Raw genomic sequence first — 26095 nt, 5'->3', positions numbered from 1 at the left:
ATTTGAATCCAGGTCTGAGAGAGATGTCACATTGAATAGGTAAAGCCCACAAACAGGAGAAGCTAATTGGGCTAAGGTTATTAGGAAATGTGGAGAGTGCTTGTATGGAAAGAATCCCTTTCATTATTTATCATCATGTCCTCACCGGTCCCATCTCCATACAGACTATCAGAGGAGCAGTGGAGGCTGGTGACTTGAAATATTGAGGAGGATGGGAAACACATGGTATAGGCACGGAGACGACAAATCATGTTTAAAAAAATCATGAACGACATTATTTGAACTTAAAAATTTTAATATAGACATTTTATTGTAAAATATTATGTGGAATGGGAAGGCTACTTACAACGTGTTGGGAAGGGATCACAGCAGTGATTGAATGAGGGTATGGGTTATGAGTTGAGATGTTCAGAGGCTTGACTTCAGAGCAGGACAGGGGTTGTGGTGTTCAGAGGCTTCAGTGCAGGACAGGCTCATCATGGATGGATGGTGTTGAATAGCTCAACTCTTCCACTGAGGGCAGGACAGGATTTGACTGGGAAAACGAAAAAAAAATAACACAGTTGGACAAAAGAGCTAAGAATGTGTTAGTCCAAGCAAGGATTGTGATTGACTACATACAGTAATGAGAGAAAATTGACAGGACTTAGAGAGGAAACATTCAATGTGCCAGGAAGGGGGTGTGGAGCCATGCGCCTCCTAGGTTTTGCATTGAAGTCCAGAGGAGGATGGAAAATGGCTGCCCTCTGGCTACACCATGGTGCTAAACCCAGAGGGTGCTGTTGAAACTACTGTACATCTTTAATGGAAAAAAGGGGGTTTAAATCAGGTATTTGGTAACGTGAATATATTTGCTTTTATTTTAATTGCATTTTTATTCACTGAGTAGGATGGTCCTCCTCTTCTTCTGAGGGGCCTGTATGAATGCTCCTCACAACACTCTACCTGTACTGGATGTTAAATAAACCTTCCATACTGTACGTTCCATTCTATTTGACAAGCACCCCAAAGTCATATGATATATATAGAAATTATTAAGTTTATAAACTCTTAAGTGTAATGTTTTTCTGTAGCATCCACCACACCAAATACTTGTCTTATTGGTAATAGGGCTGTAAAATAAAGTATTACCTTTGTGTGATTATTGTAGATGCAGGTACCTGTGAAGGATCGTGGTGCTAGGATTACGTTCCTCTCGCTGCTCGCCAACGCTGGCAGGATCTGTGTGTGGTGGCTTATAGCAGAGTACATGATACACCTGATGTACATGCACACTATACAGGCCAACGAAACATATCTGGAGATCCTGCCACCTTGGGCCTTGGGTAAGTGTTTCTGTGTGCGTGTTTACATGTGTTTATGTGTGCGTGTGCGTGCTTACATGTGTTTATGTGTGCGTGCGTGCAGTATGTCAAATCAAATCAAATTGATTTATATAGCCCTTCGTACATCAGCTGATATCTCAAAGTGCTGTACAGAAACCCAGCCTAAAACCCCAAACAGCAAGCAATGCAGGTTTAGAAGCACGGTGGCTAGGAAAAACTCCCTAGAAAGGCCAAGACCTAGGAAGAAACCTAGAGGAACCAGGCTATGTGGGGTGGCCAGTCCTCTTCTGACTGTGCCGGTTGGAGATTATAACAGAACATGGCCAAGATGTTAAAATGTTCATAAATGACCGGCATGGTCGAATAATAATAAGGCAGAACAGTTAACTGGAGCAGCACGGCCAGGTGGACTGGGGACAGCAAGGAGTCATCATTTCAGGTAGTCCTGGGGCATGGTCCTAGGGCTCAGGTCCTCCGAGAGAGAGAAAGGAGAGAATTAGAGAACGCACAATTAGATTCACACAGGACACCGAATAGGACAGTAGAAGTACTCCAGATATAACAAACTGACCCTAGCCCCCCGACACATAAACTACTGCAGCATAAATACTGGAGGCTGAGACAGGAGGGGTCAGGAGACACTGTGGCCCCATCCGAGGACACCCCCGGACAGGGCCAAACAGGAAGGATATAACCCCACCCACTTTGCCAAAGCACAGCCCCCACACCACTAGAGGGATATCTTCAACCACCAACTTACCATCCTGAGACAAGGCTGAGTATAGCCCACAAAGATCTCCGCCATGGCACAACCCAAGGGGGAGGCGCCAACCCAGACAGGATGGCCACATCAGTGAATCAACCCACTCAGGTGACGCACCCCTTCCAGGGACGGCATGAGAGAGCCCCAGTAAGCCAGTGACTCAGCCCCTGTAATATGGTTAGAGGCAGAGAATCCCAGTGGAAAGAGGGGAACCGGCCAGGCAGAGACAGCAAGGGCGGTTCGTTGCTCCAGAGCCTTTCCGTTCACCTTCCCACTCCTGGGCCAGACTACACTTGTATGTACATGCATGTGTGTTTTTTGTGTAGTTCAAAACTGCCATACTATTTATTTAGCTAAGGAAACCGCCTTAAACTTGAGTTCGATGATAAAGCCATCTGTTCAGTTGCCTGAAAACAAAACTTTTGGGACCCACCACTGTATTTCACACGGTAAGCATTTTGCCTGAGAGAGAGCGACACTCTGTAGGTAAATGCAAGCTTGTAAAGTACTGAACCTTTTGTTTTGTCAGCAGGGAAATTGGGCGATGTCATGCCAGCATAGCACAAAAACATTTTTGGTGGCAATCCTCACATATAAACTTACTTGGGAGGAAGAGTGTTTGATTTGTAACACAATTATTATACATTTATGATAATCTGCCATTTTAGGCCCTTTTTAGACCTATACATGCCCACTGTAAGACCCAATGATTTGTGAACTGTACATGATACAGACAACACCTTCATGTCAGTGTACTCCAAATACTGTACTCTAAAGGACTATCGCTACATTCTGAAATACAATTTTACACATGAATTTATTAAACAATAAAACGATCAATATAATATTTTAGACCGCTGCACCACTTGGGAGGCGTAAGGCATTGCAGTGCTAGAGGCGTCACTCACTACATCACATTTCCAGAGTGAGCTTTCTGATACTTTTTAAAGTTATGATACATTTTATGTTTACATTTACATTTACATTTAAGTCATTTAGCAGACGCTCTTATCCAGATGTTCCCCACCAACACAGTGAATTGCAAAATGGATTCAAAGGAACTCCCTTTGCTGGTGATTTTTAATATTCAGGTTGGTTAATCGTCACATGTACGGGGTTGCAGCAATGATTGCAGCGTACAGTGAAAATCTTGATGTATGTGCTATGTGGCCTGTGATTGGGTTTTATATGTATAAAATTTATAATTTCTTCAAAAGTAGCAGAGAGCCCACTTTGGAAATGTAATGTGTTTGAAGAGTATATTGTTCAAAACAATATGTCTAAAATATGTCTAAAAATAATCTAAATCAAAAGGGGTACTTTTGAAACCATGTACGGTTCATGGATCATAAGGTCTTACAGGAGGCATTTTATAGGTCTAAAAAGGGCCTAAAATGGCCACTTTCGTCATGATTTTCTTTAAAAAATTCCTCCCAATAACGTTTACGTGAGAATTACCAGAACAATCGGAGATGGCAAAAATATTTTTGGCTATGCTGGCGTGGAATCGACCCAACACAAGTTCTCAGTCAGGCTAATGGTTTTTGAGATGGAAAGCTAAGTGTAGTAGCAGTTATGAAGTAGAACACAAATTGAGAGGAACAAAGGCTGCCTGGGCTGCACAGCCTGCCTTTACCCAATAGTTATCTTAAAGCATACTGGAGAGAAGGATAAGTGTAGTAGTACTTAGTTCTAAAGTAGGACACAAATTGATAGATGCTTTTAAATTCTCTGAATTCTTAATCATGGAGGTAATGAAATTGTTCGGTGATAAACCAACCTGTGCAGTAAGCAATCTCCACCTGGCCCATCAGAGGGCAAGATGGAGCTACCATCATATTACGAACACTGATCCAATCCTCTCAAATATACACAAGTACCAAGTGGTAGAGGCTGAGGGCTTTAGAGAGTTTCTCTCTATGCAGTCTATCTGCTAGTAAACGATTGAACACTACGGTAGCCCTTGAATTAGCTGTTCAGGAGTCTTACGGCCTTGGGGTAGAAGTTGTTAAGAAGCATTTTGGACCTCGGCGTTTGGTACCGCTTGCCATGTGGTAGCAGAAAGAATAGTCTATGACTAGGGTGGCTGGAGTCTTTGACAATTTCTAGGGCCTTCCTCTGACACTGCCTAGTATATAGGTCCTGGGTGGCAGGAAGCTTGGCCCCAGTGATGTACTGGGCCGTACGACCTACCCTCTGTAGTATCTTGCGGTCGGAGGCAGAGCAGTTGCCATACCAGGCAGTGATGCAACAAGTCAGGACGCTCTCGATGGTGTACCTGTAGAACATTTTGAGGATATGAGGACCCATGCCAAATCCTTTCAGTCTCCTGAGGGGGAATAGGTTTTGTCGTGCTCTCTTCACGACTGTCTTGGTGTGTTTGGACCATGATAGTTTGTTGGTGATGTAGACACTAAGGAACTTGAAGCTCTCAACCTGAGGTGTTTAGTCCCAGCGTCTTTAGCTTAGTGATGAGCTTAGAGGGCACTATGGTGTTGAATGCTGAGCTGTAGTCAATGAATAGCATTCTCACATAGGTGTTGCTTTTGTCCAGGTGGGAAAGGGCAGTGTTTAAAAAAAAGGAAAAAAAAGTATTTAACCAGGTAGGCCAGTTGAGAACAAATTCTCATTTACAACTGCGACCTGGTCAAGATAAAGCAAAGCAGTGTGACAAAAACAACAGAGTTACACATGGGATAAACAAACTTAGTCAATAACACAATAGAAAAATCTATATACAGTGTGTGCGAATGAAATAAGGAGTTAAGGCAATAAATAGGCCAATAGTGGTGAAGTAATTGCAATTTACACTGGAGTAATATATGTGCAAATGAGGATGTGCAAGTAGAAATACCGGTGTGCAGAAAAACAAATATGGGGATGAGGTAGGTAGTTGGTTGGATGGGCTATTTACAGATGGCTGTGTACAGCTGCAGCGATCGGTAAGCTTCTCTGACAGCTGACCCTTAAAGTTAGTGAGGGAGATATAAGTCTACAACTTCAGTGATTTTTGCAATTCGTTCCAGTCATAGGCAGCAGAGAACTAGAAGGAAAGGCGGCCAAAGTGGGTGTTTGCTTTTGGGATGACCAGTGAAATATACCTACTGGAGCGTGTGCTACGGGTGGGTGTTGCTTTGGTGACCAGTGAGCTGAGATAAGGGGGAGCTTTACCTAGCGAAGACTTATAGCTGACCTGGAGCCAGTGGGTTTGGCGATGAATATGTAGCGAATACCAGCCAGCGAGAGCATACAGGTAGCAGTGGTGGGTAGTATATGGGGCTTTGGTGACAAAACGGATGGCACTGTGATAGACCGCATCCAATTTGCGGAGTAGAGTATTGGAGGCTATTTTGTAAATGACATCGCCGAAGTCAAGGATCGGAAGGATAGTCAGTTTATGAATATGTTTGGCAGCATGAGGCTTTGTTGCGAAATAGGAAGCTGATTGTAGATTTCATTTTGGATTGTAGATGTTTAATATGAGTCTGGTAGGAGAGTTTACAGTCTAGCCAGACACCTAGGTATTTATAGTTGTCCACATATTCTAAGTCCGAACCGTCCAGAGTAGTGATGCTCGTCATGCGGGAGGATGCGGGCAGTGATTGGTTGAAGAACATGCATTTAGTTTTATGTGCATTTAAGAGCAGTTGGAGGCCATGGAAGGAGTGTTGACTGGCGTTGAAGCTTGTTTGTTAACACCGTGTCCAAAGAAGGGCCAGAAGTATACCGAATGGTGTCGTCTGCATAGAGGTGGATCAAAGAATCACCCGCAGCAAGAGCGACATCATTGATATATACAGAGAAGAGTCGGCCCAATAATTTAACCCTGTGGCACCCCCATAGACTTTCAGAGGTCCAGACAACAGGCCCTCCGATTTGACACACTGAACTCTATCTGAGAAGTAGTTAGTGAACCAGGCGAGGCAGTTTATTTTTATTTATTTTATTTCACCTTTATTTAACCAGGTAGGCTAGTTGAGAACAAGTTCTCATTTGCAACTGCGACCTGGCCAAGATCAAGCATAGCAGTGTGAACAGACAACACAGAGTTACACATGGAGTAAACAATTAACAAGTCAATAACACAGTAGAAAAAAGGGGGAGTCTATATACAATGTGTGCAAAAGGCATGCGGAAGTAGGCGAATAATTACAATTTTGCAGATTCGCACTGGAGTGATAAATGATCATGTACAGGTAGAGATATTGGTGTGCAAAAGAGCAGAAAAGTAAATAAATAAAAACAGTATAAAAACAGTATGGGAATGAGGTAGGTGAAAATGTATGGGCTATTTACCAATAGACTATGTACAGCTGCAGCGATCGGTTAGCTGCTCAGATAGCTGATGTTTGAAGTTGGTGAGGGAGATAAAAGTCTCCAACTTCAGCGATTTTTGCAGTTCGTTCCAGTCACAGGCAGCAGAGTACTGGAACGAAAGGCGGCCAATTGAGGTGTTGGCTTTAGGGATGATCAGTGAGATACACCTGCTGGAGCGCGTGCTACGGATGGGTGTTGCCATCGTGACCAGTGAACTTAGATCAGGCGGAGCTTTACCTAGCATGGACTTGTAGATGACCTGGAGCCAGTGGGTCTGGCGACGAATATGTAGAGAGGGCCAGATCATACAGGTCGCAGTGGTGGGTGGTATAAGGTGCTTTAGTGACAAAACAGATGGCACTGTGATAGACTGCATCCAGTTTGCTGAGTAGAGTGTTGGAAGCCATTTTGTAGATGACATGCCGAAGTCGAGAATCGGTAGGATAGTCAGTTTTACTAGGGTAAGCTTGGCGGCGTGAGTGAAGGAGGCTTTGTTGCGGAATAGAAAGCCGACTCTTGATTTGATTTTCGATTGGAGATGTTTGATATGAGTCTGGAAGGAGAGTTTGCAGTCTAGCCAGACACCTAGGTACTTATAGATGTCCACATATTCAAGGTCGGAACCATCCCGGGTGGTGATGCTAGGCTGGCATGCGGGTGCAGGCAGCGATCGGTTGAAAAGCATGCATTTGGTTTTACTAGCGTTTAACCTCTTGCTTCTACCTGGCACGCAGGCATCCCATCTAGAGCTCTGGAAATGCAAATGCGCTACGCTAAATACTAATAGTATTAGTTAAAACTCAAATGTTCATTAAAATACATATGCAGGGTATTGAATTAAAGCTACACTCGTTGTGAATCCAGGCAACAAGTCAGATTTTTTAAATGCTTTTCGGCAAAAGCATGAGAAGCTATTATCTGATAGCATGTAACACCACAAAAGACCCGCAGGGGACGTAAACAAAATAATTAGCATATTCGGCGCTACACAAACCGCACAATAAAATATAAAACATTCATTACCTTTGACCATCTTCTTTGTTGGCACTCCTAGATGTCCCATAATCACTATTGGGTCTTTTTTTTCTGATTAAATCGGTCCATATATAGCCTAGATATCGTTCTATGTAGACTGTGTGATAAATGAAAAAAAATAGCGTTTCATAACGTAACGTCATTTTTTAAAATTCAAAACGTCGACGATAAACTTTCACAAAACACTTCGAAATACTTTTGTAATGCAACTTTAGGTATTAGTAAACGTTAATAAGCGATCAAATTAATCACGAGACAAAGTGTTTTCTATAGGGATCCATCTTGAAATACTGTCCGTCTATTTCTCAACCAAAATATCCGGTCGGAGACCGGAAGAAATGGGCTGTCTCTTGTTCGTTTGACCAAGAAACAAATCCTAGGCAAATGACAAGACTGTTGACATCGTGTGGAAGCTGTAGGTACTGCAACCTCAGCCATATTTAATGTCTTTCGCCCATAACAATGGGTTGAAGCGGCGGATGGATATATTTTTCCACTTTCAGTGATCAGATTTTCCTGCACTTTTCAATGAAACGCACGTTATGTTAAAGCCACAGCCATGATTTAACCAGTTTTATAAACGTCTGAGTGTTTTCTATCCACACATACTAATCATATGCATATACTATATTCCTGGCATGAGTAGCAGGGCGCTGAAATGTTGCGAGATTTTTAACAGAATGTTCGAAAAAGTAGGGGGTAAGCTTAACAGGTTAAGAGCAGTTGGAGGCCACGGAAGGAGTGTTGTATGGCATTGAAGCTCGTTTGGAGGTTAGATAGCACAGTGTCCAATGACGGGCCGAAAGTTTTTAAAATGGTGTCGTCTGCGTAGAGGTGGATCAGGGAATCTCCCACAGCAAGAGCAACATCATTGATATATACAGAGAAAAGAGTTGGCCCGAGAATTGAACCCTGTGGCACCCCCATAGAGACTGCCAGAGGACCGGACAGCATGCCCTCCGATTTGACACACTGAACTCTGTCTGCAAAGTAATTGGTGAACCAGGCAAGGCAGTCATCCGAAAAACGAGGCTACTGAGTCTGCCGATAAGAATATGGTGATTGACAGAGTCGAAAGCCTTGGCAAGGTCGATGACGACGGCTGCACAGTACTGTCTTTTATCGATGGCGGTTATGATATCGTTTAGTACCTTGAGTGTGGCTGAGGTGCACCCGTGACCGGCTCGGAAACCAGATTGCACAGCGGAGAAGGTACGGTGGGATTCGAGATGGTCAGTGACCTGTTTGTTGACTTGGCTTTCGAAGACCTTAGATAGGCAGGGCAGGATGGATATAGATAGGTCTGTAACAGTTTGGGTCCAGGGTGTCTCCCCCTTTGAAGAGGGGGATGACTGCGGCAGCTTTCCAATCCTTGGGGATCTCAGATGATATGAAAGAGAGGTTGAACAGGCTGGTAATAGGGGTTGCGACAATGGCGGCGGATAGTTTCAGAAATAGAGGGTCCAGATTGTCAAGCCCAGCTGATTTGTACGGGTCCAGGTTTTGCAGCTCTTTCAGAACATCTGCTATCTGGATTTGGGTAAAGGAGAACCTGGAGAGGCTTGGGCGAGGAGCGGAACTGTTTGCCGAGGTTGGAGTAGCCAGGCGGAAGGCATGGCCAGCCGTTGAGAAATGCTTGTTGAAGTTTTCGATAATCATGGATTTATCGGTGGTGACCGTGTTACCTAGCCTCAGTGCAGTGGGCAGCTGGGAGGAGGTGCTCTTGTTCTCCATGGACTTCAGTGTCCCAGAACCTTTTGGAGTTGGAGCTACAGGATGCAAACTTCTGCCTGAAGTAGCTGGCCTTAGCTTTCCTGACTGACTGCGTGTATTGGTACCTGACTTCCCTGAACAGTTGCATATCACAGGGACTATTCGATGCTATTGCAGTCTGCCACAGGATGTTTTTGTGCTGGTCGAGGGCAGTCAGGTCTGGAGTGAACCAAGGGCTGTATCTGTTCTTGGTTCTGCATTTTTTGAACGGAGCATGCTTATCTAAAATGGTGAGGAAGTTACTTTTAAAGAATGACCAGGCATTCTCAACTGACGGGATGAGGTCAATGTCCTTCCAGGATACCCGGGCCAGGTCGATTAGAAAGGCCTGCTCACAGAAGTGTTTTAGGGAGCGTTTGACAGTGATAAGGGGTGGTCGTTTGACTGCGGCTCCATGGCGGATACAGGCAATGAGGCAGTGATTGCTGAGATCCTGGTTGAAGACAGCGGAGGTGTATTTGGAGGGCCAGTTGGTCTGGATGACGTCTATGAGGGTACCCTTGTTTACGGAGTTAGGGTTGTACCTGGTGGGTTCCTTGATGATTTGTGTGAGATTGAGGGCATCTAGCTTAGATTGTAGGACTGCCGGGGTGTTAAGCATATCCCAGTATAGGTCACCTAACAGAACAAACTCTGAAGCTGGATGGGGTGCGATCAATTCACAAATGGTGTCCAGGGCACAGCTGGGAGCTGAGGGGGGTCAGTAGCAGGCGGCAACAGTGAGAGACTTATTTCTGGAGAGAGTAATTTTCAAAATTAGTAGTTCGAACTGTTTGGGTATGGACCTGGAAAGTATGACATTACTTTGCAGGCTATCTCTGCAGTAGACTGCAACTCCTCCCCCTTTGGCAGTTCTATCTTGACGGAAGATGTTATAGTTGGGTATGGAAATCTCTGAATTTTTGGTTTACGGTGGGAATACGGGGATGAAAAATAAATAGGCCCGTTATGCTCTGGTTAGAGTCGCGTTGTTCGAACTGGCGAGAGCTTTCCGGGCTAAAGGTTAGCTAATGACCGGTTAGCTGAAGACCGCTAGCATAGCTGGTGGATTAGCTGGCTAGCTTCAGTTGTGGGGTTTCGGTTCCGAAGTAAATATAAATACTTTAGGAAAAATAGCTGATCCGTCTTGGTAAATAGTGTGGTCTACTACACCTTATCAGGAGATACTTTAGATGACTTACTTTAGATTTCATGCACCACCACATTGGCTGTTCATCCCTGCCGAAAAAGTGAGGCGGGTTGCAGAGAGTATTTGGAAGCTTAGGTTTAGCAAAATATTTTTAAAGAGGTATGCGAAGAAAAATATGTAAAAAAACGAAAAAGAAGCGATATATACAGGGGACAGGACAGGACGACCGGACGACTTACTGCTACGCCATCTTGGTCATTAGAGAAACCAATGATGTTTTGGTTACTACATGATTCCATGTGAGTTATTTGACGTCTTCACTATTATTCTACAATGTAGAAAATAGTAAAAAAAATAGAGTAAAACCCTGGAGTAAGTAGGTGTCCAAACTTTGCATTTTCAAGCAGATTTAGGGTTGAGATAAGAACGGAATTCCTTGTAAATTATTTATTGGTGTGAATGGGACACTTGCTGGAAATTGAATTAACAAGTCTAAATACTGTCCCATATAAATAAATTATACATGTTCAATTGAAATAACCAATGCAACCAGTCAGCAAAACTGTAAGTTTCAAATAGGGCAAAATGTTATTTTTCCTTACATGTTAACCCCAATGCCAATCCACCATAACACAGAATTGTCTCCACTGTTCATGAATTATGTAGGCCTATAGTCCCAGTCAATATTAAATTAAACGTTGCTGCCCTGCCTGCCGGTGGGGATAACAACCTGTGGTTACCTAGGCTATCCCATTGGCTCACAGCAAAGACTTCACCTTTTTTAAATGTAATTTTCCGCTTGTTTTAGTTAATTGCAAACTTAAGAAAATGTAAGAAAAGTACAACATGGCTAAAGATGACTTTTTTTTGTTGTTGTTATTATTATATATATATATTTTTAAATTGCACTTAGATTGTATCTTCCATCAATATTATTGTCTGCATCATTTCCAATCTCCCATATATATATATATATATATATATATATATATATATATATATATATATATATACTGTTCAAAAGGTCACTTAGAAATGTCCTTGTTTTTGAAAGAAAAGCACATTTCTCTGTCCATTAACTTCTTGCGTCGAGCCGGTATCGTGACTACAGCCTCAAGCTCATTACCATAACGCAACGTTAACTATTCATGAAAATCGCAAATGAAATGAAATTAATCTATTTGCTCTCAAGCTTAGCTTTTTGTTAACAACACTGTCATCTCAGATTTTCAAAATATGCTTCTCAACCATTGCAAAACAAGCACTTGTGTAACAGTATTGATGGCTAACGTAGCATTTAGCGTAGCATTTAGCGTTAGCATTCAGCATGCAACATTTACCACAAAAACCTTAAAAGCATTCAAATAAAATAATTTACCTTTGAAGAACTTCAGATGTTTTCAATGAGGAGACTCTGTTAGATAGCAAATGTTCCGTTTTTACAAAAAATATTATTTGTGTCGACTAATCGCTCCGTTTTGTTCATCGCGTTTGGGTAAGGAAAAAAAATAAGTCATTAAAACGCGAACTTTTTTCCAAATTAACTCCATAATATCGACCGAAACATGGCAAACGATGTTTAGAATCAATCGTCAAGGTGTTTTTCACATATCTATCGACGATAAAATCCATCGTGGCAGTTTACATTCAATTCTGAAGAAATGGAACGCGCATGGACCTACAGATTACGCACACAGGACACCGGGCGGGACACCACGTAAATGTAGTCTCTTATGGTCAATCTTCCAATGATATGCCTACAAACACGTCACAATGCTGCAGACACCTCGGGGAATAGACAGAAAGCGCAGGCTCATTCCTGGTGCATTCACAGCCATATAAGAAGACATTGGAACACAATGCCTTCAGAATCCGGGGCATTTCCTGTATGAAACTTCATCTTGGTTTTGCCTGTTGCATTAGTTCTGGGGCACGCACAGATAATATCTTTGCAGTTTTGGAGACGTCAGAGTTGTCTTTCCAAGGCTGTCAATTCCATGCATAGTCGAGCATCTTTTCGTGACAAAGTATTGCGCTTAAAATGGGCACGTCTTTTTATCCAATAATGACAGCGCCCCCATAGGTTCAACAGGTTAATATAACCTCAAATTAATCAGAAATACAGTGTAGACTTTGTTAATGTTGTAAATGACTATTGTGCCTCCCGGGTGGCGCAGTGGTTAAGGGCGCTGTACTGCAGCGCCAGCTGTGCCACCAGAGACTCTGGGTTCGCGCCCAGGTTCTGTCGTATCAGGCCGCGACCGGGAGGTCCGCGGGGCGACCCACATTTGGCCTAGTGTCATCCAGTTCATCGCGCACCAGCGACTCCTGTGGCGGGCCGGGCGCAGTGCGCGCTAACCAAGGTTGCCAGGTGCACGGTGTTTCCTCCGACACATTGGTGCGACTGGATTCCGGGTTGGATACGCGCTGTGTTAAGAAGCAGTGCGGCTTGGTTGGGTTGTGTATCGGAGGACGCATGACTTTCAACCTTCGTCTCCCCCGAGCCTGTAAGGGAGTTGTAGCGATAATATCTGCGTAGTGGGCCAGCACAGGCCCATTATCAGCAACCATACAATGGCATGTTGTGTTAGTTAATCCAAGTTTATCATTTTAAAAGGCTAATTGATTATTAGCTCTTTTGCAATTATGTTAGCACAGCTGAAAACTGTTGTTGCAAAGAAAAAGACAAGGCAAATAAAAATAAAAGATTAAGATGGACAAAAGAACACAAACACTGGACAGAGGAACTCTGTCACCTCTTCACTGTTGACGTTGAGACTGGTGTTTTGCGACTACTATTTAATGAAGCTGCCAGCTACCAGTTTCATTTAAGGACCAAAAAATGGTGGTCTTTAATGCAGGGCCGACAGACCGCTTTCTCCCTTCCATTTTCGCGGTAATGCTGCAATTTGTGGGTTGTAAATTTTGGGTAGAGCAGACATTTCAATATGTTTTAGTTAGCTATAGGTATGACAACTTCTGTAGCTCAGTTGGTAGAGCATGGCGCTTGTAACGCCAGGGTAGTGGGTTCGATCCCCGGGACCACCCATACGTAGAATGTATGCACACATGACTGTAAGTCGCTTTGGATAAAAGCGTCTGCTAAATGGCATATATTATTATATTATATATATTATTATATATTATTATTATATTATTATTATATTATTATATATTATATATTACAACTGCACCAGTCGTATTTATGATATAATTTATGAAGATTATATATTATACTTTTTTAATCAATTAGTATATTTGAGTTTAACCACTATTTATTATATTATTTATTCTGTCATTTCTGGTGGATTAAATTGAAATTGCAACCAACTTTCTTGTTTTAAAAATAGTGATATTTCTGAGATTTCCTTTTCAAATAACTGGAAGTGAGAGGTTGTAATCTGAATAAAGGGAATAAGGCCATTCTTGAACATTTGCTAGAGAACCAGTTTGGATTTAAGTATAACTTCTGTATGACTGAAGCCTTTAGTGAGAGGTCTAATGCTTTAATATTAAATCATTTATGCCCTCTGAATTCATATTCATTATATTAATAGGCCCGTTTTAATTTTGTCTGGCTTGCCATTCCAAATAAATTGAATACATTTCAATAAATTTCAATAAATACATTTCTTTCTTATATAATTTTTTAAAAACTGTTCGCTAGGTGTAGGCAAGACCATAAGCAAATAGGTCAACTGGGATATGATTAAAGTTAATCAGGGTGATTCCCCCCCCCACAAATAAAGGTATTTACCTTTCCATGGTAGCAAGATCTTATCTATTTTTTGCTAACTTTCTATTAACATTTATTGGAGTGAGATCATTTATTTAGTTTGGGATAAGTATACAGAGTATATCCACATCACCATCAGAACATGTTATTGGTAAACTACTACATAGTAAAGTGAAAGTTGTATTTTTTTGTGATCCAGAGGACCATGTAATATAGTACGTAATATAGTACACTTATCATTTGGTTGTAATCCAGAGAAGTTAGAAAAATAATTTAGGTCCTCTGAGGCTGTGGAAATCCAGGTTGTGGATTTAAAAGAACATGAATCATCAGCGTACAATGACACCTTTGTTTTTAAGCCCTGTATTTCTAATCCCTTTATATTATTGTTAGGTCTGATTTTAATAGCTAACATTTCGATGGCCATAATAAATAGATATGCCGATAGTGGACAACCTTGTTTTAGTCCTCTTGACAGACTTAAAACTTTACACCTAGGATTACTATACATGATTTTATAAGAGATTCCCCTAAATTGAAATGTTCCAGGTATTTATACATGAACTCCAGTCGTACTTTATCAAAACCCTTTTCAAATTCAGCTGTGAATAGCAGGCTTGGTATCCAAGATTTTTCATAGTGTTCTATTGTTTTCAGTTCTTGCCTTATATTATCTCCAATGTTTCAACCATGTAAAAAAACCTGTCTGATTTAGAATGAATAATGTCCGGCAATACCTTTTTTAAATTATACATTTACATTTAAGTCGTTTAGCAGACACTCTTATCCAGAGCGACTTACAAATTGGTGCATTCACCTTATGACATCCAGTGGAACAGTCACTTTACAATAGTGCATCTAAATCTTAAAGGGGGGGGGGATACTTATCCTATCCTAGGTATTCCTTAAAGAGGTGGGGTTTCAGGTGTCTCCGGAAGGTGGTGATTGACTCCGCTGTCCTGGCGTCGTGAGGGAGTTTGTTCCACCATTGGGGGGCCAGAGCAGCGAACAGTTTTGACTGGGCTGAGCGGGAGCTGTACTTCCTCAGTGGGAGGGAGGCGAGCAGGCCAGAGGTGGATGAACGCAGTGCCCTTGTTTGGGTGTAGGGCCTGATCAGAGCCTGGAGGTACTGAGGTGCCGTTCCCCTCACAGCTCCGTAGGCAAGCACCATGGTCTTGTAGCGGATGCGAGCTTCAACTGGAAGCCAGTGGAGAGAACGGAGGAGCGGGGTGACGTGAGAGAACTTGGGAAGGTTGAACACCAGACGGGCTGTGGCGTTCTGGATGAGTTGAAGGGGTTTAATGGCACAGGCAGGGAGCCTAGCCAACAGCGAGTTGCAGTAATCCAGACGGGAGATGACAAGTGCCTGGATTAGGACCTGCGCCGCTTCCTGTGTGAGGCAGGGTCGTACTCTGCGGGTGTTGTAAAGCATGAACCTACAGGAACGGGCCACCGCCTTGATGTTGGTTGAGAACGACAGGGTGTTGTCCAGGATCACACCAAGTTTCTTAGCGCTCTGGGAGGAGGACACAATGGAGTTGTCAACCGTGATGGCGAGATCATGGAACGGGCAGTCCTTCCCCAGGAGGAAGAGCAGCTCCGTCTTGCCGAGGTTCAGCTTGAGGTGGTGATCCGTCATCCACACTGATATGTCTGCCAGACATGCAGAGATGCGATTCGCCACCTGGTCATCAGAAGGGGGAAAGGAGAAGATTAGTTGTGTGTCGTCTGCATAGCAATGATAGGAGAGACCATGTGAGGTTATGACAGTGACTTGGTGTATAGCGAGAATAGGAGAGGGCCTAGAACAGAGCCCTGGGGGACACCAGTGGTGAGAGCGTGTGGTGAGGAGACAGATTCTCGCCACGCCACCTGGTAGGAGCGACCTGTCAGGTAGGACGCAATCCAAGCGTGGGCCGCGCCGGAGATGCCCAACTCGGAGAGGGTGGAGAGGAGGATCTGATGGTTCACAGTATCGAAGGCAGCCGATATATCTACAAGGATGAGAGCAGAGGAGAGAGAGTTAGCTTTAGCAGTGCGGAGCGCCTCCGTGATACAGAGGAGAGCAGTCTCAGTTGAATGACTAGTCTTGAAACCTGACTGATTTGGATCAAGAAGGTCATTCAGAGAGAGATAGCGGGAGAGCTGGCCAAGGACGGCACGTTCAAGAGTTTTGGAGAGAAAAGAAAGAAGGGATACTGGTCTGTAATTGTTGACGGAGGGATCGAGTGTAGGTTTTTTCAGAAGGGGTGCAACTCTCGCTCTCTTGAAGACTGAAGGGACGTAGCCAGCGGTCAGGGATGAGTTGATGAGCGAGGTGAGGTAAGGGAGAAGGTCTCCGGAAATGGTCTGGAGAAGAGGGGAGGGAATAGGGTCAAGCGGGCAGGTTGTTGGGCGGCCGGCCATCACAAGACGCGAGATTTCATCTGGAGAGAGAGGGGAGAAAGAGGTCAGAGCACAGGGTAGGGCAGTGTGAGCAGAACCAGCGGTGTCGTTTGACTTAGCAAACGAGGATCTGATGTCGTCGACCTTCTTTTCAAAATGGTTGACAAAGTCGTCTGCAGAGAGGGAGGAGGGGGGGGAGGGGGAGAAAGAGGTCAGAGCACAGGGTAGGGCAGTGTGAGCAGAACCAGCGGTGTCGTTTGACTTAGGAGGATCTGAGGACCTTCTTTTCAAAATGGTTGACAAAGGTGCAGAGAGGGAGGAGGGGGGGGAGGGGGAGGAGGATTCAGGAGGGAGGAGAAGGTGGCAGAGAGCTTCCTAGGGTTAGAGGCAGATGCTTGGAATTTAGCGTGGTAGAAAGTGGCTTTAGCAGCAGAGACAGAGGAGGAAAATGTAGAGAGGAGGGAGTGAAAGGATGCCAGGTCCGCAGGGAGGCGAGTTTTCCTCCATTTCCGCTCGGCTGCCCGGAGCCCTGTTCTGTGAGCTCGCAATGAGTCATCGAGCCACGGAGCGGGAGGGGAGGACCGAGCCGGCCTGGAGGATAGGGGACATTATATGCACAATATATTTTGCTAGAATTTTTGCATCACAACACTGAAGTGTAAGGGGCTTCCAATTTTTTTAATGGACTCCATCTTTATATTTCCCACTTGTATCCTGTTGCAGCAATAATGAAATCAGACCTTGTTGAGTGTCTGATAATCTACATAGGAGTGTTTAAAACATGATAATAACGGTCCTCTGAGTATATCATAAAAGGTTTGGTATACTTCAACTGGTATATCATCCAGCCCTGGAGTTTTCCTGGACTTAAAGGCTTTAATTGCATCAAGAAGTTCCTCCTCTGTAATTTCACCTTCACATGATTCTTTCTGTATAGCTGTTAATTTTACATTATTAATAGAAAATATCCATACGATTACCTTTCGGTTAGAGGAGATGGAGGAGACTGAAACGAAAACATAAATATCATTTATATATCATTTGGTGAAAAATAGGTGACTCAAGTTTCAGTAAATTATTTTTGGTAGCACTTCTATGTTGAGGAAAATATTTTGTGCATTTCTCCCCATATTCCATCCAGTTTGCTTTATTATTATAATATATTACTTAATATTTGTTGAATAAGTTTGTCCATTTCCTTTTTTGTTTTTCCTCTAATTTATTCTATGGTACAGTTTTTATTGCTACCTACAGTATCTGTTCTGTTCGACCTTCTATTTCCTTTGTTAGTATGGACTCCTTTGACCTAAATTGCTTTTCTTTTAGAGCCGAGTACTGAATTGCATGGCCTCTAAAGGCACATTTAAAAGTGTCCTATACAGTAAGTGGATTTGCTGTACCTATGTTATGTCTGAAAAATTCAGTTATAAATTCAAGTTCAAGTTATCATCCAATAGGCTTTGATTCCATTTCCAATATCCTCACCCACATGGAAATTCAGTAAGAGTAATGTATATGCCAATTATCTGATAGTTTGACCGCATTCTATCCCCTATCAACACTTTTCACTGGTGCCAACGAGAATGAGAAAGTAGCCAAGATGACTAGCTTGATTGAGTCTCCTCCATGTATATCTCACTACTGTAGGTGAGGATATTTAAGACCCCATATATCCACTAGTTCCAATATAGCCATGACATTTGTGATTTCCTTAAGAGCATGAGGCTGATAGTTTGTAGTGTGCTTTCCTTTACAGTCTATTGAGGTATTTAAAACAGTATTATAATCTCCCACCATAATAATAGTGTCTTGTATTGGTTGTAGGGTTGATCATTTATTAGATATATTTTCAAAGAAGTGTGGATCATTATTATTTGATTCGTAAAGGTTAATGAGCCATATTTTTGAGTTTCTTTGCCCATTGGAAAGTATACCCCCCCAAATTGTTGAATGAGTTTCCTGTAAATAGTATTTATTATATTCCTAAAGATTACTTTTTAACATTGCCTGCTCCTGGTCATTCTCACTACTTAGAAAAAATGTAAAATTGTAGGGATTCCCTCATGCCCCTTTTCATGACGGTGCTAGCAGCCACGTGATTGTAACGGAACATTAAGCTAGCCAACAACACAAACAAACGGACTATACAGCTAGAAGTAGTGAGTGGAGTTACAAATAAACTATACTAAACAAGTGAAATGTCTTACCTGTGAGGAAATGTTTTCCACACACATACAAGTCACATAATAAGCTGCATGGATTCACTCTGTGCAATAATAGTGCTGAACATGATTTTTGAATGACTACCTGATCTCTGTACCCCACACATACAATTATCTGTAAGGTCCGACAGTCGAGCAGTGAATTTCAAACACAGATTCAACCACAAACACCAGGGAGGTTTTCCAGTGCCTCGCAAAAAAAGCTAGCTATTGATGGGTAAAAAGCAGACATTGAAAATACCTTTCAGGATGGTGAAGTTATTAATTACACTTTGGATGGTGTATCAATTCAAACAATCACTACATAAATACAGGCGTCCTTCCTAACTCAGTTGCCGGAGAGAAGTAAACCGCTCAGAGATTTCACCATGAGGCCATTACAAACTGTGTAATGGCTGTGATAGGAGAAAACATTGTAGTTACTCCACAATACAAACATAAATGACAAAGAGAAAAGGAAGCTTGTACAGAATAAAAATATTCTAGAACAGGCATCATGTTTGCAATAAGGCACTAAAGTAAAACTGCAAAAAATGTGTCCAAGCTATTTATTTGTCCCGAATACAACGTGTTATGTTTGGGGAAAATCCAATACAACACATTACTGAGTACCACTCCATAATTTCATGCATAGTTATGGCTGCATCATGTTATGGGTATGCTTGTAATCGTTAAGGACTGGATCAAAAATGTACTGAATGAAGCTAAGCACATGCAAAATCCTAGAGGAAAGCTTGGTTCAGTCTGCATTCCATCAGGCACTGGCAGATAAATTCACCTTTCAGCAGGACAATAACCTAAAACACTATGCCAAATCTACATTGGAGTAGCTTACCAAGAAGACCGTGAATGTTTCAGTGGCCGAGTTATAGTTTTCACTTAAATCAGCTAGAAAGTCTTTGGAAAAATCTGAAAATGGTTGTCTAGCAATGATCAACAACAAATCAACAACCAATTTTACAGAGCTTGAAGAATTTTGAAAAGAATAATGGGCAAATGTTGCACAATCTAGGTGTGGAAAGCTCTTAGACTTACCCAGAAAGACACAGCTGTAATTGCTGCCAAATGTGATTCTAACATGTATTTACTCAGGGGGTTGAATACTGATCTAATCAAGATATATTCGTGTTTTATTGTTCATTCATGTTTTACAAATATTAGAATTTTACTTCTACTTTGACAGAGTATTTTGTGTATATCTTTGACAAAAAATGACAAATCTATTTGAATCCCACTTTGTAACACAACAAAATGTGGAAAAAGCCAAGGGGTGTGACTACTTTCTTAAGGCACTGTATATATTGCCCACCGTTTGGGAACCACTGCCCTAGAGGCACCAATTCATCCAACTTTAGAGAGCCTTATGAAATATGAATATGCACAGATCTCTTTCTCGTCACCATCAGTTGTAGGGTTTCTGCACTGAGACTGTAACTCATCTTGCCATAATATGTAGACCTGTACTGTATCATTCGACCCACATCTCTTTGGCTGCGTTCCAATAGTCTTATTTCACAGGGTTTGGGTTGATTCCATTTCAACTAAATGTTATTTAGGATAATGTATTTCAATTGATGAATTTCTTTTTTATTCAGGGCACAAATGACTTTTGCATAAATCCTTATGTCCTTATGTCAGTAAGGATGTCAGTAAGACACTTGCATGGAAATTTGACTTTCAAATATTATCCTTATTGACTACAAATTCATCAAGATTTACTTGATTTTTGATACTTGAGGTGTTAACTTAATATACAGTACAAAATGTCATATGAGCTGATCCTGGCAGTTAATGTGTATTTTGGTTTATTTCAATCAAACCTACATTGCAGTTTTTACACAGTAGAATATAAACATGACCTTTCTTCCAGTGGACTAGGATAAAAGGCAGAATAAGACGTGTGCACATTTCAGAGTGGGAGATTGGAAAGGTAAGGGCGCAGATTGCAAGTAGTCAGAATACCACCTTGGGGCAGTAGATATTATAAACAAGGCTTCATCTCTCTCCCTCCTTACCTATATATGTCTCTACCTCCCTCAGGCAGGCTGTCCCTGGCATTAATCCAGTTGTTCTATGTACTGTATATACTAAGTACATAGTGCTGTCACTATACAGTATGTGCTAAAGCAGGGTTTCCCAAACTCAGTCCTAGGGACCCCAAGGGGTGCACATTTTGGTTTTTGCCCTAGCACTACACAGCTGATGGATATAAACTACTAATCATCAAGCTTTGATCATTTAAATCAGAAGTGTAGTATTAGGGCAAAAAAACAAAACGTGAGGTCCCAAGGGCCGAGTTGGGCAAACTCTGTGCTAAGGCTTCATCCATCTCCTACCCATTTCTCTCTCTTGCTCTACCTCCCTCAGGTGGGCTGGCCCTGGCATTAGTCCAGTTCTTCTATGTGAAGTACCTGGTTCTGTTTGGTGTTCCGTCTCTGCTAGCTGGACTGGATGGGCTGGCCCCCCCGAAGCTACCACGCTGTGTCAGCATTATGCACAGTTTCACAGGAATGTGGAGGTGAGGCTGGAACACACACACACACACACACACACAGGCGCACTGTCGCACACAATCTATTTTAAGTCTGATCACTGCTGCTCTTGAGATGAGGCTGTAGTAGGATCTTCATTTGAGACTGTTTGCTACAGCAGGAAAATAATCTGCAATAGAAAATGTGAATTATTTTGTTCATTTTATAATTAATGGACATTTTTTGTAGGGTTTGATAAAAAAAACTTTTGGAAGGGAAAATCAAGTTTTAAATTTCAGTGGAAATTACAAACTTCAGAAGCCTTTTTAAAACCTCAAATACACTATAAGTTTAAAATGTCCTGCATTGCAAGAAAGTTCTCCAGCAACAGAGGGATCAAATTAAGATCCTACATTTGTATACAACCAGTGCCTTTTTATCTTGGCCTGCAACAAAACGAGACAAGATTGTCAGTTTAAGAGTCTGTCTGTGTCTGTGTGCGCATGCCTGCGTGTGTGTGTTTTGAGATTCAGTTTCTACTGCGTCAGCAGGTAAGCTTGATACGGCTTGCTAGATCCATTGTAGGCATCAAACAAGCCAATCCGTCTCATTTGATTACAAAGCTGATATAAGTGCTGTGCCAAACTTTTACTACAGGTGGCAGAGTAGCCTAAGTATGTCAACCAATTGAAAGTCTTGGGAATTTAATCTCAATAGAACACACAATGCTCATCAATGCCATTTGACATATTACATAAGTCTTTAATAATGTGTAGAAATGCCATATTTGATGGCTGGGTCATGATGGCCTGGTTCATGTCCTATTTTTACTTTAGGCTGACAAAGACCATGTAGGCTGAGTGGCTGATCTTGGGTTGTTCCTAAAAGGCTTTAATGGGAAGCATGTAACAGGTCTTATGTTGGCTTTCATGTCGAAACCATGGGTGTTCTCTTAGATTCAGTGATCTCTTACACTAGCGGGTGTTCTTGTTCAAGAAGTAATGGGGAAATGCGTCTGTTCTTTTTTGGTCTCAGGTGAGAAAGCTGAAAAAAAAAAAAACTATATATATATATATATATATACATACACATATATATATATATATATACACACACACACACACACACACACACACACACACACACACACACACACACACACACACACACACACACACACACACACACACACACACACACACACACACACACACACACACACACACACACACACACACACACACACACACATCTATATATACAGTGCCTTGCGAAAGTATTCGGCCCCCTTGAACTTTGCGACCTTTTGCCACATTTCAGCCTTCAAACATAAAGATATAAAACTGTATTTGTTTGTGAAGATTCAACAACAAGTGGGACACAATCATGAAGTGGAACGACATTTATTGGATATTTCAAACTTTTTGAACAAATCAAAAACTGAAAAATTGGGCGTGCAAAATTATTCAGCCCCTTTACTTTCAGTGCAGAAAACTCTCTCCAGAAGTTCAGTGAGGATCTCTGAATGATCCAATGTTGACCTAAATGAATAATGATGATAAATACAATCCACCTGTGTGTAATCAAGTCTCCGTATAAATGCACCTGCACTGTGATAGTCTCAGAGGTCCGTTAAAAGTGCAGAGAGCATCATGAAGAACAAGGAACACACCAGGCAGGTCCGAGATACTGTTGTGAAGAAGTTTAAAGCAGGATTTGGATACAAAAAGATTTCCCAAGCTTTAAACATCCCAAGGAGCACTGTGCAAGCGATAATATTGAAATGGAAGGAGTATCAGACCACTGCAAATCTACCAAGACCTGGCCGGCCCTCTAAACTTTCAGCTAATACAAGGAGAAGACTGATCAGAGATGCAGCCAAGAGACCCATGATCACTCTGGATGAACTGCAGAGATCTACAGCTGAGGTGGGAGACTCTGTCCATAGGACAACAATCAGTCGTATATTGCACAAATCTGGCCTTTATGGAAGAGTGGCAAGAAGAAAGCCATTTCTTAAAGATATCCATAAAAAGTGTCGTTTAAAGTTTGCCACAAGCCACCTGGGAGACACACCAAACATGTGGAAGAAGGTGCTCTGGTCAGATGAAACCAAAATTGAACTTTTTGGCAACGATGCAAAACGTTATGTTTGGCGTAAAAGCAACACCCTTAACACACCATCCCCACTGTCAAACATGGTGGTGGCAGCATCATGGTTTGGGCCTGCTTTTCTTCAGCGGGGACAGGGAAGATGGTTAAAATTGATGGGAAGATGGATGGAGCCAAATACAGGACCATTCTGGAAGAAAACCTGATGGAGTCTGCAAAAGACCTGAGACTGGGACGGAGATTTGTCTTCCAACAAGACAATGATCCAAAACATAAAGCAAAATCTACAATGGAATGGTTAAAAAATAAACATATCCAGGTGTTAGAATGGCCAAGTCAAAGTCCAGACCTGAATCCAATCGAGAATCTGTGGAAAGAACTGAAAACTGCTGTTCACAAATTCTCTCCATCCAACCTCACTGAGCTCGAGCTGTTTTGCAAGGAGGAATGGGAAAAAAATTCAGTCTCTCGATGTGCAAAACTGATAGAGACATACCCCAAGCGACTTACAGCTGTAATCGCAGCAAAGGTGGCGCTACAAAGTATTAACTTAAGGGGGCTGAATAATTTTGCACGCCCAATTTCAGTTTTTGATTTGTTAAAGTTTGAAATATCCAATAAATGTTGTTCCACTTCATGATTGTGTCCCACTTGTTGTTGATTCTTCACAAAAGAATACAGTTTTATATCTTTGTTTGAAGCCTGAAATGTGGCAAAAGGTCGCAAAGTTAAAGGGGGCCGAATACTTTCGCAAGGCACTGTATATATGTATGTATATATATGTGTGTGTATATATGTATGTGTATATATATATATATAAAAAAATCTAATTTTATTTGTCACATACACATGGTTCAGATGTTAATGCGAGTGTAGCGAAATGCTTGTGCTTCTAGTTCCGACTATATATATAGATAGATAGATATAGATATATATCTATCTATATACACATATCTATATACACATATCTATATATATATATATATATATGCGCAGTGCATTAGGAAAGTATTCAGACCCCTTGACTTTTTCCACATTTTGTTACGTTACAGCCTTATTCTAAAATGGATTAAATAACTTTTTTTTCTCATCAATCTACACACAATACCCCATAATGACAAAGCAAAAACAGGTTTTGCAAATGTATAATTTTTTTTTTAAAGAACTTATTTGCGTAAGTATTCAGAGCCTTTGCTATGAGACTCAAAATTGAGCTCAGGTCAAAGTCAAATAAAATTGTATTTGTCATATGCGCCGAATACAACAGGTGTAGACCTTAATGTGAAATGCTGGTTTATACAAGCCCTTACCAACAATACAACAATACAGTTCAAGACATAGTTAAGAAAATATTTACTAAAATAAAATAAAAAATAAAAAGTTACACAAAATAACAATATTGAACTACATTCAAGGAAGCAACATCTCAAGACATCAGTCAGGAAGTTGAAGCTTGGTAGCAAATGGGTCTTGCAAATGTACAATGACCCCAAGCATACTTCCAAAGTTAGAAAATAGAACATTTGTGGGCAGAAATGAAAAAGCGTGTGCGATCGAGGAGGCCTACAAAACTGACTCAGTTACACCAGCTCTATCAGGAGGAGTGGGCCAAAATCCACCCAATTTATTAAGGGAAGCTTGTGGAAGGCTACCCAAAACGTTTGACCCAAGTTAAACAATTTAAAGGCAATGCTACCAAATAGTAATTGAGTGGATGTAAACTTCTGACCCACTGGGAATGTGATGAAATAAATAAATGCTGAAATAAATAATTCTCTACTATTATTCTGACATTTCACATTCTCAAAAAAAAGTGGTGATCCTAACTGACCTAAGACAGGGAATTTTTTACTAAGATTAAATGTCAGGAATTGTGAAAAACTGAGTTTAAATGTAGTTGGCTAAGGTGTATGTAAACTTCTGACTTCAACTGTAGGTCCTGGGTGGTAGGAAGCTTGGCCCCAGTAATATACTGGGCCGTGCGCACTACCCTCTGTAGGACCTTGCGGTCAGATGCCGAGCAGTTCCAATACCAGTCAGTGATGCAACCAGTCAGGATGCTCTCGATGGTGCAACTGCAGAACCTTTTGAGGATCTGAGGACCCATGTCAAGTCTTTTCAGTCTCCTGAGGGGGAAAAGGTGTTGTCATGCCCTCTTCACAACTGTCTTGGTGTGTTTGGACCATAATCGTTTGTTGATGTGGACACCAAGGAACTTGAAGATCTTTACCCGCTCCACTACAGCCCCGTCAATGTGAATAGGGGAGTGTTGGGCCCTCTTTTTCCTATAGTCTGCATTCAGCTCCTTTGTCTTGCTCACATTGAGGGATTGTTTTTGTCCTGGCACCACACTGCCAAGTCTCTGACCTTCCTATAGGCTGTCTCATTGTAGTCAGTGAACAGGCCTACCACTGTCTAAAGCAAACCTAATGATTTTGTTGGAGTCGTGCTTGGCTACGTAGTCGTGGATGAACAGGGAGTACAGGAGTGGATTAAGCACGCACCCCTGATGGGCCCCCGTGTTGAGGATCAGTGTGGCAGATGTGTTGTTGCCTACCTTTACCACCTGGGGGTGGCCCGTCAGGAAGTCCAGGGTCCAGTTGCTGAGGGAGGTGTTTAGTCCCAGGGTACTTAGCTTAGTGATGAGCTTTGTGGGCGCTATGGTGTTGAATGCTGAGCTGTTGTCAATGAATAGCATTCTCACATTAGTGTTCCTTTTGTCCAGGTGGGAAAGGGTAGTGTGGAGTGCGATTGAGATTGCGTCATCTATGGATCTGTTAAGCGGTATGTGAATTGGAGTGGGTCTAGGGTTTCCGTGATGATGGTG

General features: G+C 42.0%; 1 protein-coding gene across 5 annotated transcripts in view; it reads left to right on the top strand.

The window, feature by feature from the left end:
- The window catches only part of hhat (hedgehog acyltransferase), a 98283-nt gene that overhangs the window by 18724 nt on the left and 53464 nt on the right, over window positions 1-26095 (top strand). For all 5 annotated transcript variants that reach the window (XM_046354132.1, XM_046354131.1, XM_046354130.1 and 2 more), the window contains exons 7-8: window positions 1151-1325; window positions 21053-21203. In XM_046354132.1, the coding sequence (XP_046210088.1) occupies window positions 1151-1325; window positions 21053-21203 (326 nt within the window). The remainder of the gene's footprint in view (window positions 1-1150; window positions 1326-21052; window positions 21204-26095) is intronic.

The sequence above is a fragment of the Oncorhynchus gorbuscha genome, linkage group LG06 (genome assembly GCF_021184085.1).
Source record: "Oncorhynchus gorbuscha isolate QuinsamMale2020 ecotype Even-year linkage group LG06, OgorEven_v1.0, whole genome shotgun sequence".
NCBI lineage: Eukaryota > Metazoa > Chordata > Actinopteri > Salmoniformes > Salmonidae > Oncorhynchus > Oncorhynchus gorbuscha.
This window is presented reverse-complemented; position numbering and strand designations above follow the sequence as displayed.